The sequence below is a fragment of the Aulonocara sp. 'chitande type north' Nkhata Bay genome, linkage group LG4 (genome assembly GCF_057382095.1).
Source record: "Aulonocara sp. 'chitande type north' Nkhata Bay isolate Kocher_YH1m ecotype deep benthic linkage group LG4, A_spYH_male_GT1.1, whole genome shotgun sequence".
In the NCBI taxonomy this organism is placed as follows: Eukaryota; Metazoa; Chordata; class Actinopteri; order Cichliformes; family Cichlidae; genus Aulonocara; species Aulonocara sp. 'chitande type north' Nkhata Bay.
In genome coordinates this window covers 23420598-23440925 of record NC_141347.1, presented here as the reverse complement: position 1 = coordinate 23440925, position 20328 = coordinate 23420598, and the positions used below count along the sequence as shown (strand labels likewise).

The window sequence follows — 20328 nt, the reverse complement described above, 5'->3', positions numbered from 1 at the left end:
CTTTATGGCTCAATTTACTGTGCAACAGCATCCATAAAATGATTTAATGGGGTTAATGTTGTTAGGTACACATGCCTCAGTTGCCAGTAAACATGATGTCTAAATAGCTCATGCAGGAGGGGCAGGAATGAGAGAATATTTTCAGATCTTGTTGTTTTGATATTGTTTTTTCCCCTAAAGCATGAAGACTTTGCTCCCTCTGTCTGCTTAGTTCTGCTTGAGTTTTACCCTGATCCATCTTTCACCACTTGTACCATCCTCTCCATCTGCTTCCTACATCTGTGGGACAAAACTCCAGATTTTGGTTCTCCGTATTAATCTTGCTCAACTCACCATAAACCGTCTCCAAAACACAAAATAAACACAGCAGTGCTTCATTCTCACTTTCTACTCACCTGTTCTGATAGACGGACAACTATTCCCTTGTACTTTGTGTCCTGTTATCTCACACCTGACTCTTGCTTTCCCATAAGGAAGCCAAATGTAGACTTAAAAAAACCAAACATGTATGAGTCACATGAGTCATTAAAGTCAAAAATATGAGTGAGAGTATCTATCGCTGCTGGGAGGCTGGCGTGTGATGTAATCATGACCACACAGGAGTCAGGATGAACCCGGCTGTCACCGGCTGGTCTTAGTCACGTTGCCATTGAATCATAAAGTTTAATTCTCTTGTGGCACCACCAGATGAGAAATGAATGATTAATGCAGTTTGAGCGAGATGTCACGTAAACTGCTTTAGCAGAGGGACTTTTCTTTTAAAAATATTTGATTCGTTTAATAGCACCCGTGCCATCTTAACACGAGCTTCATAGGCCTATTAAAATTGTTTCATTAATTACTCCACCATCTGCTGCGGCGCTTTCTCTGTGCAACGTTTCCAGCCAACGTGCCCTCTGGCTCGCCTCGCGCTGTATTGATCCAGTTAAATGGACAAGGTGGTCGGCAGACATGGTCGGCTGACCTATGCCTCCCCGCTGATTGTCACCTCTGGGTGATAATGTGTGTGCAAGCAGTCTGTCTGCGTCTCTGCTCCTGCAGGTATGTCTCCTTTATCAGGCCCTTGGGGCTTTTCTCCCAGACCTCCCAGCAAAGCAAAATGAAGCCCAGCACTGGTGCACTGGTTCCAGCTTCTTCTCAACAAGTTAGGACCAGCCTATTGTGAGCCTTTGCTTTAAGTAGAAGCTTCCTGTGTCCTCAAATCTTACAAATACAGAAAAAAAAACTACATGGAAATTGGTTGCGCTGGCTCACAGAACAGCGGATGTGGTGTGCACATCTAAACACAAAATCCAGAAGGCTCTTCCAAAAGGTTTATGGTGTCAGCGATGATGTGCTATATTTAGCAGCTGGAGTGGATGGATGATTTTTTACCCATATATTCAAATGCAAACAAATAAATACAATTAAAGTCCAAACCAAAATAAATTAAGTAAGCATCAACTCACATTACTAATGCAACCACCATCTTAGTATTTTGTTTTCTTTAAATTTAACATTACAGTGATCCAAGTGAGGAAATATCCCTTTATGCTGCATGGTAATCAGTTACAAGGTTAAGCTGTCTTCTTAACGTCTTTGTTCCTAGTCTGGAGGTAAGGAGGAAAAGGGCCAACCAGGCCAAAAGGGTGGAGTTACATACGGCAGACTCCTGGGCGTGTCCAACAGATTGACAGGTGAAAGGATATGATGCATGTTGTGTAGTGGAGCTGGAAAGGTTGTGATTATAACACACACACGCCCAGCGTTATATAATCAGATTATCATCTGCTATCACCATTAGGAATTTGCTGTCTTTTGATAAAATTGCTGAACATTGAATATTTGTTTTTCCTGCCTTAAACTCAACTTCAGAGTGAGGCGGGCTGAGTCACCACCATCACTGCCGTAATGATCATAATCATTTTTGCCCCCCCCCCCCCCCCCCCGCCCCCCAGTTTTGTCTAAATTAAATTACGCCCAGAAAATCACAAACATCCTGAGGGATATATGATAAATTCAATTTATAACTTCCCCTGATCATTTGTTTTCATGCTTATTCCGTCAGATGATTTAATGAGAACAGTATCTCTTCAGTATCTCCATCCTGCATCCCCCTTTTCTAATCACTGATAATCAATATCGATTACATCCTGAATCTCTGAATGGGCTCTCTACTGAAGGGCGCGCGCGCGCGCGCGCGCGCGCACACACACACACACACACACACACACACGGACTGAGGGGGTGGGGATGTGCTCTTGAGTCTTAAGTCATCTAAGCAGCCAACCAGCTTCCCTTCACTGAATAAATGCACGATCACCAAAGGAAGGGGGGAGGCGCAACGGGCACGGAGCTGCTCTCTATATCCAGAGCCTCAGAGTCGCTCTGACACCATTCACTCCAGAGTCCCACGCAGCCAAGGAACTCCGCAGACTGCTACAAGACAGGCTCTGGATAGCACAGCACGGACAACGTTCCCCAGTGTGATTTTCTCCTCGTTTGGATTATAAATATTTGATGTAGGACTATTAAATACTAAAAAAAAAAAAGTCAGCAAATTAGTCGTGCTATTGAATCCTATGTGACATTTTCTTGAAAGTAGCCGGGTTTATTGCATTTTTTCCCAAATATATATATATTAAACTGGGTTCAAGTTTGAAGCCTGTAGTTTCTTTTAAGAAAGTGAAGGGCAATGTGCGTCCTGCTTGTCTCTTGGGATTGTCTCACTTGCGTTTGAGGAGCTATGTCGAGTCGCAGCAGCAGAGTGTGTTCGGGAGGACGCGATCCACTGTGAATAACAAGAATCAACTTCCAGCCTCTCACAGCTTCAAGCAAGTGCAGCGCGGTGTCTTGACTGAGCACGCTGAGCTGCCTGACACTCCGGGTTTCTCTCCCAGAGGGGATGGTTGTGGATCCTCTGGGGCCAGGAGCGACTCTGGGGCTCCTACACGTTCGCACTTTTTCTGAGATTCGAGTAAATTCTAAATTAAAGGGAAATGAGAGCCACACTTTCCTACATCCTGCTGTGGACGACGTACCTGCTGGCCACTGCTGAGGTAAAGTTACTAGTTAACTTGGTGGAGGCACGGTGGGGTCAGATAGACGGTGTCTTTGGCCCCCGTGTCATACTTGGTGGTGTGGGGTTTTTTATTCTTGTGAGGGTGCAAAGTTCCCAAAGAGCCTTTGCACCCTCTCACAAGAGCCACACATTCAGCAGCACAGCTTTAATGTCCAGATAAAGAAAACCACAAAAGTAAGAGCTCTCAGATTTGATTTAAGCCATTTGAGGCTCGGATACACACAGATGGGTTTATGTAAGACAGTTTTTATTTTAATTTTTTTTATTTTAACTCACTTTTAACCGATATAAATGATGTATTCAAAAAAACATGGTGGTGTAGGCTCTGATTTTAAACATTAGTGTGAATGTGCTTTCATTTTTTTCTCGACAACAGCGTATCAGTGACTGTGCGCTTTTGAACAAACATCACGTCTGCACTTGGATGCATATCTCAGTTATTTTTGGCTTATGTGCCAAATCTGTTCGTAGCTTGAGTCAACTGGGCAAACGTTTTGGTTGGGCTGAGCGCGATCATGGGAACCGCTCCGGCTGATATTTTTAGCCCCTGCTCCTGTGCGGGTCGCACGGTTTGCTCTGCTTGAGGTGCCTGCAGGTCCGCAACAAGTGCAGAGTGCGGAGAGGATATTGTTTATGATAGTACAAGCAACTCTTATCGCAAGACAGCTATTTTTTTTAAATGCTGATAGGTAAAGTTAATCCTTTTTTTAACGCACATTTTAAAGTTTAATGATAAAAGTGTTTATTCTACAGTTATCTGGGTTCCAAATGAACGAGAACTACCTAAACTGCAGAATTCTTAAGAGACCGCTTTTTTCCTCCGTGGATGAGGTGATGTGTGGCAATGAGACAAATCTGCTTGCTTGTTGGCACACTGTTGTAAAGCTGTCCATCACATATTTCTAACCTTCATTTGTCGTTTGATTTCTTTGCCCCGACCGTTCTCCTCCTCCTCCTCCTCCACCCTCCACCCTCGACCCGCGCCCACCCCAAAGGAAGTGGAGTTTCCCCAAGAGCTGATAGACCGACTGTCCCACAGCGAAATCCACAGCATCAGCGACCTCCAGCGGCTACTGGATATCGACTGGAGAGGTAAATTCTGCTTCTTGATGCTTTGAATCATACATATGAATTACGTTAAGAATCCTGACGCACTGAAGGTTATTCAGATGTGATATTACATCATGAATAGCCTTTTATTAGCATCTGATATATATTTTTCTTTGTAAATCAACACATGGATTTACTAAAGATAGTGTTTTGTTTTTTTTTTTTAATTTTTAAAAAAAAAATGTATCAGCGCTTAGTTTCTATGGGCTATTACTATGGAGCCTGTAGTCGAATGGCGATGTTTAAGAAAGAACTTAAGTCCAGAAGCCACTGACAGTATGCTGGTATCAACACTTAATCAATTCCAGATTTAATGAATTACGTAAACAAACAGGTTTATGAAATGTGTTGGCACATTTTTGCCAGCTCCATTCAGGCGGGAAACCAGTGCACACCAGAAATGAATCTTCAAAAACATAACCATGTGCAGGAAATTGCTGAGGGATCTGTGCACCAGTGGGGGTCTGCCAAGCACGATAAAACTGCAACAGGTGCATTTACTGTGCACGTGTGACAAAGGTTGAATGTTCACTGAGACCAGGTCATCTTGGACCCTCTGAGATCAACTTACCGGGTGAAACTCTCACCCATAGAGATTAGTTGATGGACACAGGCAATTACAAAATTTGCTTTAACAGTCCCAAATGATGTAAGCTGCCTCACCAGTCATAGCTCATTAGCAACCCTTAACCATATACTCAGCAGAGCAGCGCTGGGACCGGACGTTCGCTCAAGTATTCTTCTGTGTGAGCATGCATTTGCCTTATTGATGAACATGTTAATTAGGACTAATCGCTCCCACATCATTAGTATGTTATCAGTTCACAATCAAACCAGCCTGTACTGCACAACAGTGATCACTCCTCTTTATGCCGAGCCCAGAAAAGATTCCCTGAGTGCCTCTAGCATGAGGAGAGGTGTTTATAATTGAATTAAAATGTCTTTCTGAAAGCGGAGTAATGTTTTTCAGGGTAACAGTAGTAGGCTGATCATTGATACGAGGACATAAATCTGTCCAAAGACCCACTTGGCTGCCCTGGTCAGCCCATTAAAAGACTTTTGACGCCAGCCAGAGGGATATTTTCAGAGCTTTTGTTGCAATATATAGCAAATGTTGTAGCATATTAAACAGGGAGGGAGAAAGAGAAGCATCTGAAAGGGTATGCAACACATTGCACCTGGAATATTTCAACAAAGAACTGTATTGTAATGATCAAGAGTTAAAATAAATCTGCCTGTCAGGATGAATGTTTCATTTAGTGCTGCTTTGCTCATCTTGGCCTGCATTTGCTTTCGGGAGGATGGTGTCTTTAGCTCTGACTGACAGATGAGATGACCCTGTTGGAGCCTGCAGATGGCCGTCTGGCCCCTGAGGTGCTCCTCTCCTCTCTGCTCCTCTCTTCCCTCCTGAGGTGGCCCCCTGCCTGCCTGCTCTTATCTCTTTCACTGAAGAACTTTGACAGAAAAGGGAACCTGACTCTTAGCATGGGGCAGAGGTGGAGGAGAGAACAGGAATCCGGAGGTTGTATTCTCACTTTCTGTAGAAAGACTGCAGTAGTTGTGCAACCCGCTTTGTTTCTGAAAAGCTGACAGTTTACGCCCTGTACACCAGGACTACCCGCAAATCTGCAAAAACAACGTTTGTGTACTCTCTACCCGCTCTCGCACCCACAGAGGGGGCATGCTGCCCTTGTGACCTAAACGAATGCTTTGTCAACTCAACCATGTAGATGCTCTCAAATAACAAATCAAGGAAGAACGGCACAGAGAGAGAATTATGGGGGTCACTTATTGCGATGAGTCAATAGAGTGCTAGCTATTTAAATAAGCAGAGGGACAAAGGAGAGGAGGAGAGGAGGAGGGGTAAAAGGAGGGAGTAATTTGCCTTCAAGGCATGAGATAGTCTCCTTCATGGTTTCTTTTCTCTTGTCTCAGTTTGACAACATTCTGGGGGTGCTGTTGCTTCTTAGTCACCTGGAATCAGCAGTGGAGCAAACCCCTCACCCCCCTGGTGCTGACTCCTTTCTTATTCTGCCCGTCCTTATTTTTCCCTTCTTACCAACATTTTCTGTCTTTTTTCCATTAAGCATAAAGGATTACCCAGTGATGCTGAAAATAAGGAGCGGGGGGACTTAAGAGTCTGTCACATCTCCCTTTTCCACATCAGATTTTGAAAATCTGGGTGGCCAACAGTGTCACATTCTTCTTCACTCCTGAAATGAGGACAGGGGTAAACTGAGCACAGCCTGAGTGACCTTGTATAAAGATTGTTAGTTAGACGTCCAGTCAGAGGTAGGTAGGTGTTGTGCACTCACTCCCTGTCTGACTGAGCGCACGACAAGTTCCTTTGACTACTCACTAAAGAGACTACACTGAGACCGAAAGTTGACAAATGTGGAAAAAGACAGCATCAAGAAGCAAATAAACAACCAATCCTGAAGAGGGACTTTATATAGATAGAGGAAATCCCTTTAGATGACTCTGGTCAGATCACAAAGCGGCTCAGGGGGTGGAATGTGTTTGCCTGTGGGTAAGCTTTGTTGTGCCGGTGTACATTGGGTTTTAGGCTGCCATGCTGAATAATAAGAAGAGTTTGTGTAACTGTCGCTATGTGTTTCTGTTAAGTGTACATGCATAGGAGTGTGTTAGCCAGGTGAAGCATTTGTGCTGTGCCTACAGACAGGTAGGACCCACCCACTTGGCAAACACTCTCAGACTCTGCTCTCTTAGAAAGGGCAGTATCCTGCAGGGAAGTGTTATCATTTTATTGCTGCTCTGGTACTTTTCTGCAGTGCACCTTATATCCTGGGTGGGGACCAAAACAAGCAAGCTTTATCAGATGACCATGAATGTGGAAAAAAAAAACTGGCTACATTGACCTGAGGTTAGAGAACTTTGAGGAGCTAGCATAACAAAACATGTACTTTTCCAAGCCACTAAATGATTGAAAAAGCAAACATTTTCAGGCAAATGAGAGACACCAAACCGCTAATTAGGGCAGGAATAATGGTGGCTGAGTACCACCTGTCAAATGACCACTTTAGTCCCCCCCCGCGTGTGTCTGTGAAAGCTGGTTGTTTTTGAGGGAGCGTGCTGACTCACCTGTGTCTAGCTACTTCATGCGTGTGTGGAAAGTTCCTGCCAAATGAGTGAGTGAGGCTGACACACAGAGCTTTACAATTATGCAGAGCTGTGTGTAAAAATGGGCCTCCTGCCTGCACCCTGTGTCCTCTGGACTGTTTACCTCAGTTTGTGACCTCACCAGCAGTCACTCTGCCCTCCTGCCCACCAGCATGTTGAAGGGAACTATAGGCCCTGAGAAACCAGTCAGAAGTTACCATCTTATTATGGTTGTGTGACTAACCAACGCACAATTTGTTGTGGATCGGGTATATAAAAACATCAACGGCCGATCGCATGCCGGCTTTTCCTGAGGTCTACCAAGCCACCCATCGCAGCCATTCAGCATTGTTAAAGCTGCAACTCATAGCTGGTTTATTGGCTGAATAAGCTTTGTGTGTGTTTGTGTTTTGCTTTTATTCTCTTTGTGACATTATTAACATGGCGGCCTTCTTTTTTGTTGAGGTACGGGAAACAATGTTATTGAGGAGCCCAAGCACCACATGCACCACAAGCAACCAAACCACCACAAGAACTCCTCTCATCATTATGGTTACTACGGTGACCTGAAGAGCTCCCAGCTGCACAGCCGACGCAAGAGGAGCATTGGTAAGGCCGACAGAGTACAACGTGCTCAACTCAGAGGTTGCATCATGATTACTTTTTACACCATATAGCCTGCATCACACTTTGGCACATAAGATTACAGTGTAAAGACGCCCTAAAAATAACCCGCGTCTTAAATATCACCCCCGACACGAGTTCCCAGGAGATGAAACTGATCACTTTACACTAATTTCAAACAAAGCTAATGGTTAGTGGCTTTTATGTTGCCTTTTTGTGGATAAAAGGGAACCCTAATGAAGACGTCTACTCGGTATTTACTGCAATCAAGGAATCATGAGAAACGAGACTGGTGCGCGAGGTTGACGAGGCCGTCTGACACGAAGCCTTGTAATTGGCCGGAGGCTCACAGATCTAAGGCACACGCGTCAGGAGAGAAATATATCCTTGAGCGTGGAAATTCCAGGCATTCAGGGCTCAAGTTGCAGCTCGTCTGGGCTCTCAGTCAGATTTCTTCATAAAACGCCACGCGGTACGATATCTGATAGAGGCGTGTAGAACACCGTGTGATGCGTGTGCATTAAGACTCTATACCCTAAGTGGCACAGCATTTAAAGCCACACAGGATAATGTGGTTGGTTGTATTTCATATATATCATAAGTGTAATGTACTGTTTACCATTGTGGCAGCTGTCTCCACATGATGCACATATCATCTTTACGACATAATGGCATCTTACTGTACACACTCTATCAAGTCTTTAGGTTTAAGTGCCTCTCGGAGCATTAAATCTGCTATGAATACTTAAAGTCTTCATTACAGCCAGCGGGGTCAAAGGCCATTATTAGATTTCCCACCGGTGCACGTGAGGTTTCTGGCCTTGTCACGCTGCATTAACTCCACCGGGTTCTCTGAACAAAAGACTACTATTTTAATGTCTCATCGAGTCCCAAGCTTCTTAGCTGATATGAGATCAGCTTTGTGTTTTGTTTTTTTTGGATAGCTTGTCTTCTTAACAGCCTTAAATGGGGTTGGGTGTGATCTTAGCCTAGACAAACAGCTCCCACATCAAATGACTCATCAAATAACGAGCAGCGAAAGAATGCATGAAGCAGCTGTGAGCGAACAGGACAGATTACAACAGTACATCGAGATGGAAAAGATGATAACAAATGCCGGCGCAGACCAAAGTCATTAACTCGACTTTCCCTCTCTCCCCCCTCTCGCTCGTCTCTGTTACAGTAGAGGAGGCAGTTCCAGCAGTCTGCAAGACACGGACGGTGATCTACGAGATCCCCAGGAGCCAGGTGGATCCCACGTCTGCCAACTTCCTGATATGGCCGCCTTGTGTGGAGGTGAAGCGCTGCACGGGCTGCTGCAACACCAGCAACATGCGCTGTCACCCTTCCCGCAAACACCACCGCACCGTTAAGGTAAGACGCACGCCTACAGCATAGGTTGTTTGCATAAATCCATGACTGCATCATATTAAACCCAGTCACCCGCTCAGTGCAAACACACTTGCTTCCACATCCATTCACCACTTTTCCTCTCTGCAGGTAAGTAAAACAGGGAGGCAAAATTGGGCTAATATGTTTTTCTGGATACTTGTTCCACACTTTACTCCCTATTTTCTTTGTAACCCTCCTCCTCACGGTTCCAGAATTGGCCACCTAACCTAACCTGCTGCTTCCATTCCTTCCCTCTATCCTTCATTTTTTTTTTTTATCGATCACCACCCTCTCTTCTCATGTTTGGTGAGAGGCCCTGGGTTGGCTGTGACAGGACGGTGGAAGGAAGGAAGAGGAGGAGATGGGGCTGTTGGCACTTGGAACCATGACATCTGTTGAAGGAATGACCCAAGAGGGATGCTCCTGGCAGATGTAAGACAGGCTAAGAGACAGAGATGGAGTCTTGTATCTAGAAAGTATCTGTCTCTCACTATTGCACAAGTACACCTCTCCTGTCTTCTCTGTTTGGACCTTTCGGGAAACAGTAAGCCCAGAGAAGACAGGGTGACAAAGAGGATGAGAGAAGGGGTTGCACTGTTCTCAGAGACTCTTTGGCAATGGTTGCTTGAAAACATGTCCTGTTCAGGATCAGAGGAGAGACTCAGCGGCTGGAGCGGGAGATGTATTTTTGACGTATTTACACTTCAGCCTGTTAGCCTGAGCATAGCTCTGTTTGGAGGTATGGGAGTTATGTGGTCTGTTCTGTAAGTAAGAGACAACCAGGGAATAAACAGGGTAGCCTGGAACAGTCTGACTGCACACTCATCTTCGCGCTCTATTGTTTCTTCTCCAATTCTGATCTTGCCCAGCTGCCCTCGCTGGTACATTGCTTTGTCTCCTGGTCCTTTTGCAGGACTTTAAAGATGCCGCGTTGATAGACCAGCAGAGGAATAGGTAATAAAACAAATATCAATCTTGGGCTTGCCCCCTCTTTCCCCTTTGGCACCCTGGCACAGGCCATGCAGATTTCAGTATTAATAGGAGGATCTCCTCGTGTACTTATGGTGCAGGGAGGGTGAGGCAGCTCTGGCAAGACGGTCACTGTAGGGCAGAAGCCATTGCACCCAGGGCACAGAGTTTATGGTAAGACCTGCTGACTCATAGCGTGGAAGGAGAGTGGAGCTCTGATGTACAGCACAGCTCTGTCTGTCTGCATGCAAGCTCATCTGTCTCTCCGTCTGCCAGACCTCAATGGGAGCACTGTCTGTGATCACAGCGATGAGGGATGGAGAGAGACTGACAACAGCATGGAGGACACTATAAGGCTTGATTCAGCTATTCCTGGAATGCAGTGATCCATGCAACTTTGTCAACCCCCCCCAGCCCCACTCCGCCCCACCCCATCTTGACACAAAGGGCAAAATGAGCCCACTGACTTGAGGGACCTTCAGGCATGGTGGAACGGGTTTCAAGGGGGTCAGTTTTTCCATGTGGTTCCAGCCTCTGGTGCGGGAGGGCGTCTGAGAAGCGTCGTATCCCTGTAAAGGTCATCCGTCAGGGCTCCGGTCAGGAGACATTCATCGCATTGTGCGTGAGAAACATTGTCTCATGCCAAGTTGTTTTTTTTTTTCCTTCTTTTTTTTTCCTGTGTGTCCTCTGTCTGAATAGGGGTTCAATTTGTGTGTCTGCCTTCATTTATTAGAAAACTAAAAATGTTGTTCGTCTACCGTTGGCCTGGCTTGTTTTTTTTTTTTTTCTTTTTTTCTTTTTCCTCCAAAGCAAGGATGGGAAAAGAACACATTTGCGGTGTTTCTTTCCATCTCATGACACTTTGCATTTGTCCAAATACACCTTTATTTATTTTTTTCCCCCCTTCTCTCTTTCTTTCCCTTATTCCTTTTTCATGCTGTGGACCCAAAAGAAGCAAGCGGGTCTGTGCAGGCCCCGTTCTGTAGAAGGCTGCCCTGCCCTGTGATGGGGTAATAAAAAAAAAAAAGAAAAGAGCCAACTAACCTGAGGGGGGGAAACGGGGCCATATTCTAAATTCATCTTTTCTTTTCTTTTCTCTTGGTTTTGCCCATTCACTCACTCTTTTGCATTTTGCACTTTACTCCTTCATCGAGATAAGTCAGCCTCTGGGACCTTGTACGTGTCAATTTCGTTTACACACTTGTTTTGTGTTGTCTGCATGCCTTGGCATGGAAGAGAACACACTAAAAGTGAGAGGTGTAAAGATAAGCGACGTGGCAGGCTTTTAGAGATGGTTCAGTGTCCGTAAAAGAGATCAAGTGAGGAAGGTGGAAAGAGAAACAGAAAGAGAAACAAAGAGAGGTAAACAGTTTCTAATGAGCTAATGTTATTATGTTTTCATGTATTTACATCCCAGCATTCCTTTACCTATTCCTGCACCCCGCCTCCTCTTGCACTTTCAGTGACACCATAATCACTCTCTTTATCCCGGCATCTTGGCTCTCGCATTTCTTTTCTATTCAGAGTTCTCATTTGTCTTTTCTTTGTGGTGTTTTATCAGCAGAAGGCTGCCAAGAAACCTCTTGGCCAGCATGCTGCTGATTTTGTGCCACAGAGTTCTTAAACTTGTTATAATCTTGACATGGCATGGATAGCTCAAAATATAAACATGCCCAAATTTATTTATCGCTGGCACAAAACACTTCCAAGTTTCTATTTTTGTCTTCATCTCCTCTCTCCTGTATTCCCTCAGTTCATCCTCTTTGTGTTTGTCTGTCTCTGCTGGCTGACGGCTGCAGCTGTGTCCGGTATTTCTGATGGTTTTCTCAGCGCTTTTGGCTCCGAGTGTCTGCAGACGCACTCACTCATAAAACAGGTGATTTTGAAGCAGGTGGGATTCGACAGGAAAAGGGATACAAACTGCGTGGAAAGACGTGCGCTTTTAAATTCTTTTGCGCGTCTGTGTTTGTGTGTACATACATGCAGAAATACGACTGCAAACAGGCTGTGGCGGAGGCAAAGAACAGAGCTGTCATTCAACCTGTCACTCATCAGCTCTTAAGGCTTTTGCAGTATACTGCATTCCCCATAAACATGGACAACTATGCCTTTTTGAAAAAACAAAGGAAAACCTTTTCTTAAAGCAAGCAAATCAGATGTTGTAGATTTTTAATGCATGCACAGGAGGAAATTGTGAGTTGTGAAACTGAAAAATTGGGGCTGTATATACATGTCCTGGCACATTTTTAAATCCCACTATAGAAAATAGGGCCTTAGTCTAATAAACTGTTCATTCAGTTCAGTTCATCTCAGTCTTGGTTTGGTTCAGTAGCTCGAGGCTTTCAGTCACCTTTGATGTACAGGTATTTTGCAGAGGTTGTTGAGGGTCATCAGCACATCTGTGTAAACCCAAGGGGTGTGTGTGTGTGTGTGTGTGTGTGTGTGTGTGTGTGTGTGTGTGTGTGAATAGCATGAGCACTCCATGCTAAGCGATGTAAGCTCACCAACTGCAGAGTAGGGACAAGACCGTTTGTGCAAAGAGGAAGACGGGCTGCAGAGTAATGAAGTGTTGATGGCTACTGGATCAAAGTGGAGGCTGACAGAGGCCAGGCGGATAAAGCCACAGTGCTGAGTGTGGGGGTCCACACATCTCGCTGTGCCGGCCCCGACCCCGACCTTTACGCACAAACACACAACATACGTACTGACAGTTACCTCAGCAACAGTAGGTCACATCCGGGTGTTTGGTTTTGGGGGGTAAAGCAGTAGCTCTAGCCCCGCGGTTGTGTGGGACCCTGACTTACGGGGTGTTTCATAAATAAAAGGCGTCGTGACGGTGATACAGTGAGAATGATTTATGATCATTTGAAGGGTAGGGGTGCAGATGGAGAACGAGGGGCCTCCTGGTTTTGAAGTCTTCTGCAGCTGTGAATTATTTTCCCTTTGATTCACTTAGCTCCACTAGACAAAGGAAGGGTGAGAGAGTTTGTGTGCGCACAAGCGTGTTTGTGGTGTATATGGCGGGGGTTGCGGGGCAGGTCGTGACAGACCAATGGGAGTGTCCTCACGAAGCTCCAAGATGGAAAGTTTGGCCTCTGCTGCACCGGCTGGAATGCATCAGTCCGAACAGGAAAAACCATATTTTAATCACATTTTACTTCATTTCTGTATTTTTCTTCAATCCTCCCCTGCTTTGCTCTTCCCTAAAGACTTCATCCTCCCCCTCCACATCTCCTCTCAATACAGAACTGCCCCTCCACCTTCCCTTTTCAGTCTTGGAGTCTGATTGTCTGTTCAGTCAAATAGTTGTTCACTCCCTCCTTGCTCTTTCTGTCTCTTTCCTGAATCCGAGCCATCCCCGCTCTCTAATTTGACCCCTCTGCCATTTACTTTATCTCATTTGCTCTCTCTCATTAAAACCTCGTTTTCTCCTCTCAGTAATGTCTCTAACTCTGTTCTGTTGTTCACTTAAAAAAAAAAAAAAACAACCCCCCAAAAACAAAGATTATACACATCTTCAGATTCTTTGATATTTGATATTGCATGATAGTTGTGCAGGAGAGGTACGTGATGCGGTCTGGGGAAGATAGATGTGCACATCTGGAGACGTATGTGTGTGGCTACACGACAGTGGTGTACCCTGAAGTGTTGCAGACCTGCGAGAGATGTGATAAATGTCCTCCTTGCTTCCTCTCTTCTTCACACACAGCCTGTGATAAGCTCTTTCACCCATTATCCAAAGTTTGTGTCTGTGTGAGCAGCAGCAGATTATCTTGGCAGTCTTTGTCTAAAGTTCAGTTTTCATACTTGTCTTCTGGCTTTTTTTCCCCTTTCTTTTTGATCTCAGGACACAGACAGACACAAAGTTGTAAGTACAAGAAGCCTCACAGTTGTGGCACCCCCAGCAAAGGTTCCTTTTTGTCAGGCCGCTCTTGCCTAATTTCCGTCTTAACAGATGACTTGCCACCCAATCCTGCCTCTTTCCACCCTCCATTCTCCAAGAGCACACATACATTTTTATTTATTTTTGCTCAGTTCTGTCGCTGTTCCAGTTCATGATGGCCTGCGGTGCACATCTACATCCTCGCTGTGTTTTCCTTGGAAGGCCGGAGTAAAACTTTCCTCTCCATCATGCTCTCATCAGTGCCGTGCACTCAGGGAATTCCCAATTAACTCGACTGGGACGACTGCATTCACAAGTAAGGCTGCGGAGACACTGGGGACAAACCACGGGGGTGCACTTCCCAGAGCCCCCGGCCTCACCCCAACCCTCTGCATCGGATATCATTCCACAGCGACTCAGGGGACTTTTTCTCAGGGCCCTGGCTTTCCAGGGAGTTTAGAGGAGCTTGATTTATACAAAGAGAGTGTGGGGCCCCTTGTCATAGCATGGGGGTCTCTTTCTGATGTATGTTTTATTTGGAAAGTGATTGATTCTGTGCCAGATAGGAAGCCGGTGATCTTTGTATGAAGGTTAAGAAGTGCTTAAAAAATATGACAGAAGTAAATATGAAAGCCAAGTGGAAAAAATAGTTAAGAAAAAAAAAAGGGAACAATGGTTCCTTCCACGACAGCATTAACGGTTCCCCATAACATAGGAAACAGGAAGCGAGGCAGAAATTGAAAGAGAAAGCGTCAACTTACTGGTCAGAGCACATGCACTTTGAGGAAAACTGTTGCACAGAAACTTGTTTAGATTTAAAAAATAAAATAATTTTTTTTGTGTGTGTGTGTGTGTGTGTGTGTGTGTGTACCAACTCCTGCAGGGAGTGCTTTTAACCCTGCTGTGCGAGGGGCAAGGAGACAAGCTTACTGCTGGGCCTCTCATCATGGGGGCCCATTGCTTTATCCTTCAGTCAATAGCTGTTTGTTTAGGCGTGTGTGTGTGTGTGTGTGTGTGTGTGTGTGTGTGTTACTAGGATCAGCAGTAAATGTCAGATGTGGCGGTTTCTTTATTTTTGCTTCCTACAGACTTCTTCTGAAGTATTCCGACATTCCCCTTAGCTCCCTGTTTTTCAGTTAGATAATCTGATTAAATATTAGCAAGTTTTCTGGGAAACGGCGATGCTGCTTCACTTTTGGTAGATAACAATAAGCCTTGATAACTTCTCTAGCTGTCTGTCCCCTCGGTGTTAGTGTAGTAAACTTTGTTTCTCAGTGGGCAACCCAGGATCTAAGCGTTAATAGGTAACGCATGAATGTCATCTCATGCGAGTCATGATCACAGCGAGCCGTCCGTCTCACTGCCTTAAATGACCCCCTCTGCTTACACACACACACACACACACACACACACACACACACACACACACACACACGGGAGTGATGGTTCACTTTTTTTTTCTTTTTTTAAAACTCCATCTTCTTCTCTTCTCTCGGCCTTTCACCTGCTCTCTTTCTCGGGGCCTGACGATAGAAAATACACCACCGCCACTAGCCCAGACGCCATTGTCCGTTGTTTGCTCACTGCATACCTCTTGTGCTCGCTCGCCCTCCTTTCACTCCCTTTCTTTACTCGTAAGAAACTGTTGCACAGGAGTGACCGGTGAAGCTCCTCGTCTTTCACTTCTTTCTGCCTCGGTTTTAGTCTCACCTGATGACCATCGACTCCGAGCCACAGTTGTAGCACCAACATGAAGCTGGCCTCTCTGTGTGAATGTCAGCATTATACTTTCTTTTATCATACAGGGACTTGTATGTTTATTAGTTTGCATGACTAACTTGACACCGACAGGCAGCCTTGGCAGTACGCCACCGTGGGTAAGAAAAGGTTTTGCGCCTTGTCTGCGTGCAAATGATCCCTGTGCTGACTGAAAAACTGTGTTGTTCATATCGCTTGAGAGCGCTGGGAGATTTTGCCCAATATCCCTTCTCGTGCAGCAACTAAGATGGTTGAAGCTGAGGATATTGTTTCCATGTGGCCCCCGGGCCCCTCGGGCGGTGGATGGGGAGGTTTCTGTGCCCTTGGCACTCAGATCAGAGAATGAAAAAGCATGCAGCCACCTCCCCTGAGTTACACAATAAGATCATCGTAATCTAAACACAACCCTTTCCGTTCAGCTTTCATTTAAGCTTTAATCAATACAGCGTCTTCATGAACTGCCGACAGGCAATTGTTTTTGTTGCTGGCAGTCGGGTGAGAAATAGAGGTCTAAGGCTTAAAGTAAGTGGGTGTTACCTGCTTTGGAATTCCTGCATTGCTTCTTGTGTTTGCTTGATGGGAAGGTTTGCTTTTTCTGCTTAGATTACACCTAGTATTTCTTTAATGCATGCTAAGCAACACTTTCCCTAACCCACAAAGAAATGCCTCCAAACGTGTTATGACAAGGTGAATGACTTTAGGCGTGTGTCTGTCTGGATGTGGATGCTCCTAGCTTCTTCTCTTCTACCAGAGTAAACTCTTTCCTGCGCTTGAGGGCCTACAATGCTCACGCCCCCTCCCACCACCACCCTCCATCCCTTTCCTCCTTGTTTGAGCTTGCTTGGACAAGGTCATACACTCCACTCTTTTAAACACCTGATCAAGAGTCTATATGAGCACACGACTAGTGGAAGTCAATGAATCATCCTCAGGGGAATGCTGCTGTCACACTTCAAACACAGCAAGACAATGTTTTTTTTTTTTTTTTTTTTTTTTTTTTTTCTTTTTCTTTCTGTGAATCGATTTATGGATGTGTCATCAGTCACAGAGCTACGCCTCTTGATATTAGCAGATGGGCAATGAGTGTGTGCATTCTCCGAGGCACACAGAAGAGTAATGATGTTGCTGAAGCAGGGTCTGTAGCTAACCTTTTCCCTCTTCCTCTCTTCAGGTAGCCAAGGTGGAGTATGTGAGGAGGAGACCCAAGTTGAAAGAAGTCTTTGTGCGGTTAGAAGACCACCTGGAGTGTGTATGCACATCACATCATCACGCGGTAGAGCCCTCGGATCCAGAAGCAGGTAAATGAAGCTTTGCTTCTTTGCAAAAAAGCACTTAGAAGCTGAGTTTGATTGCAGAAACCGACCCCTCTTCCTGATCGTGCATTCTACTTTCCCGTCTTCCTCATATCGGTCTGATGGTCTTCTCTCTGTTTGTCTCCATGGCTTTGCACTGGATGACCCTTTTTTTTTTTTTTTTTTCTTTTCTCTGTGATTGCCCCAAACGAACCCATGAAGCGGCTCACTATTGCAAAACTGTAAAGCTTGTGTGCTCGTGCCTTGTAAGATGAGGATGTGTGCGTGTATGTGTACTTGTGTGTTAAGAGAGGGTGTCCAAAGGGCTGCTTGGCATGACAGCAGGTAAACCGCCGGTGCCTTGATCTGAGGCCTCTTTTCTCCTTGGGAGCAGATAAGCGCTGTAATGTGTGCTGATAAGGCATCTCAAGAATTTATAGTGTTAAATCTTTGCACTCTCTGCTTCTGTCCCCGGGCTGTTGTGGCTCTCTGTATTATAAACCCCTGCTTCTCGCTTGTAACCCTCCTTCCTATCCACCCTCCCTGACTTTTGTGTTTTCAGGCCACCGTAGGGCCAAAGGTAAAAAAAGGAAACCTAAAAAGCTAAGACGCACCAAGGGATTATTGGTGACTTAAAACAAAAAGTTGCACTCATTACCCAAAGTCCACTGGAGAGCTCTGAAGCAAACAGGTAGGACTTAAGAACTGCAGCCTTTAATCACCTTTCGGCAGTGCACTGGCCCAATCAGGTGCAAAGAAAGGGCCCTGCCAATCACCCAATAACATCACAGCCAATCAGTGTGAAAAGAGGAGGAACTAAGGAGTGTCATCCTCCGTGCTGTCCTCAATGCTGCATGTTGAGCTTGTGGCCTGCTGAGCATGCACACTGCTTTTATCTGCTGTGTTTTGTGCTTGCATGATGTCATTTCATTGTACAGTAAAGCAACTGTTTGTTTTGCTTCACTTTCTAGAAATCACTCCTGAGTTTTCTTTTATTGTCTTTCACCCTATCATATCATCACCCTCTAAAAAAAAAAAAAAAAAAATAAGAGACCAGTATTTGTGATTTTCCTCATTCGGTCCTTTACTTCAGCCACACGCACACAAGCAAAAACACCAAACATAACCAAAATAACACACACGCCGTATTTTGACTGGACATGATGTCTGGTCTGAGCGCTGTCTTTGAAATATGGAGAAAGGTAATTCAGAACACTGCAGATCTTGTTTGAGCTGTGTTTGAAATGCATGAACAAACTGGTTAAATTGGGCTCTAAATCCAGTAATCTAGTTGGATATCTTTTTCCTGATTTTAAAAAATCAAACTTAAAAACAAACATGTATTGTTTTTGTAAACCTGTGATTCTAATCTCACCCTTCCTCTCTCTCTCTCTCTCTCTCCCACAGTGGATGTGAGGTGAGACCAATCAGAACAAGGGACTTCAGCGTGGGAGGTGCCTAAATAGAGGAGGCCTCCAAAAATGACACCTGCTCTGTCCTCTTCCCCGCTGCCGTGCAACCTTCGTCTCAAAAAAACAAAACAAAATAAACCCCAAACTTTTCTGTAAAGATGTCAGACTGAAAAAGAGACAGCAGATAAAAACAACTGAGATACCAAAGGTGCTTTTGAAAAAGAAAACAGCCGGTGACTTTCTCTGCGGTAAGCCACTTACCTAAATGGCTGATTAAGAAGAAAAGAGAGGATGCTGCGGATCTTGGGCAGGCCAGGAAAAAGGCCAAAGGGAGACGATGAAAGGGATCGATCGGTGATGGACATTTTGACTGGGCGACAGTTGAACAGCTGTTGAACAGTTGGACCACATCTCGATGAAAATCAAGTGCTCCGATTTAACACAAGTACTCTGACCTGCTTAAATGAGTCTTGCATTCACAGGAAAAAAGACAGAGGGATATAGGGAAAAAATGATGGAATGAAAGAGACTCTTTCTGGAGCATCAAACACTTTGAGTTGACAGATGTTTGCTCCGAGACCTCTGGTTGTGACTTTGCCCACCTGCTATGTACAGTTCAATTTGAAAAGAAAGTAGTCGTTCTTCTTGCAAGCTATTTATGTGTGGATGTTTGCTTTCCATTATGAAAGAAAAAAACAAACGAAAGATGTTTCATCATGTTTTTGCAGTAGGTCTGGTTCTTTGCAACCATCAGTATCACAATCTCAGTGTAATTTTGTTTTCTTGTCAGCCATGTTTCTTATTATATTACAGTATATCTGATGTCCAGTCTTGTATATGGTTTGGATACATGTGTGAGGAGGAGTTTTTGAGAGTCAGTACAGGAAGATGCTTTATTTTTGTTATGAAATATATTATGCATACTTATATCCAAGCGGGAATTATGTTTTCTTTTTGTTGTTCTTGAATGTCTATATTTAATCCATCTGGGCGGGGCGGGGCGGGGGGGTGCAAAAAAATTAGGTCAGGGGTGAAAGTAGGCGCGTGCGTGCGTGTGTGTGCGTGTGTCACAGCTGTGAACAGGATAAAAGATGGGGATAAAACAGCCCAGGTGTGTGTGTGCGTACGCACTGTGGCATATGCTAAGGCAGTGACACGCCCTGCCCTATCCTTTAGGCAATATTTACCACAAACATGCATTCAGCAAATCAGTGTCTGCCAATCACATGAGTGCACAAAAAGTGCACTAGCATGTCTAAACTAGAGCATATTCATAGGCTGTATATGTGTGTGTGCTTATGCACAATTTCTCTGCTACGAGAGGCTATTCTTTTGTTTTTTTTTTTTTTTGTTTTTTTTTCTCTCTCTCACCCATTTCAGTCCAGCGCTGATAAGGAAGATACGCGCCCGGTCTGCTACATAAGCACACATGTTGTGCCTTTGAAGAGCAAAGTCCATCTTAAAGACTGAATGAAAGTGCAAAGCAAATCGACAAGTGGATGAATGGGCTCCTTGTTTGGTCAGGCTTTACTCCTCTGTTGACAAGAGAACAGATCTCAGATTACTCCACTCCTGTGAAGGGACTCACACTTTATGCAGCTCTCCTCCGTCAGGACAAATGATCTGAGGTGGCTTGAAAACAGCGCGGTGCTAGCCTGAACTCGTGCCCCAAAGGAACAAACAATTACTTCCTTACCAGTTCCTATG

The 20328-nt window shown here is 44.9% G+C and overlaps 1 protein-coding gene across 2 annotated transcripts; it reads left to right on the top strand.

The window, feature by feature from the left end:
* The first annotated feature begins 2335 nt into the window (after window positions 1-2335).
* pdgfab (platelet-derived growth factor alpha polypeptide b) lies at window positions 2336-19550 on the top strand. 2 transcript variants are annotated; one of them, XR_015128827.1, is made up of 7 exons: window positions 2336-3038; window positions 4057-4153; window positions 7757-7900; window positions 9099-9289; window positions 17089-17215; window positions 17772-17900; window positions 18617-19550. XR_015128827.1 is itself a non-coding variant. In XM_086289248.1 (6 exons), exons 1-6 carry the CDS (start codon window positions 2979-2981, stop codon window positions 18628-18630), a joined length of 633 nt encoding a protein of 210 aa, XP_086145374.1. In that variant the 5' UTR covers window positions 2341-2978; the 3' UTR covers window positions 18631-19550. The 2 variants fall into 2 exon arrangements, 1 of the variants encoding a protein (XP_086145374.1); XM_086289248.1 differs by lacking the exon at window positions 17772-17900 and having other exon boundaries at window positions 2341-3038.
* The last annotated feature ends 778 nt before the right edge of the window (window positions 19551-20328 follow it).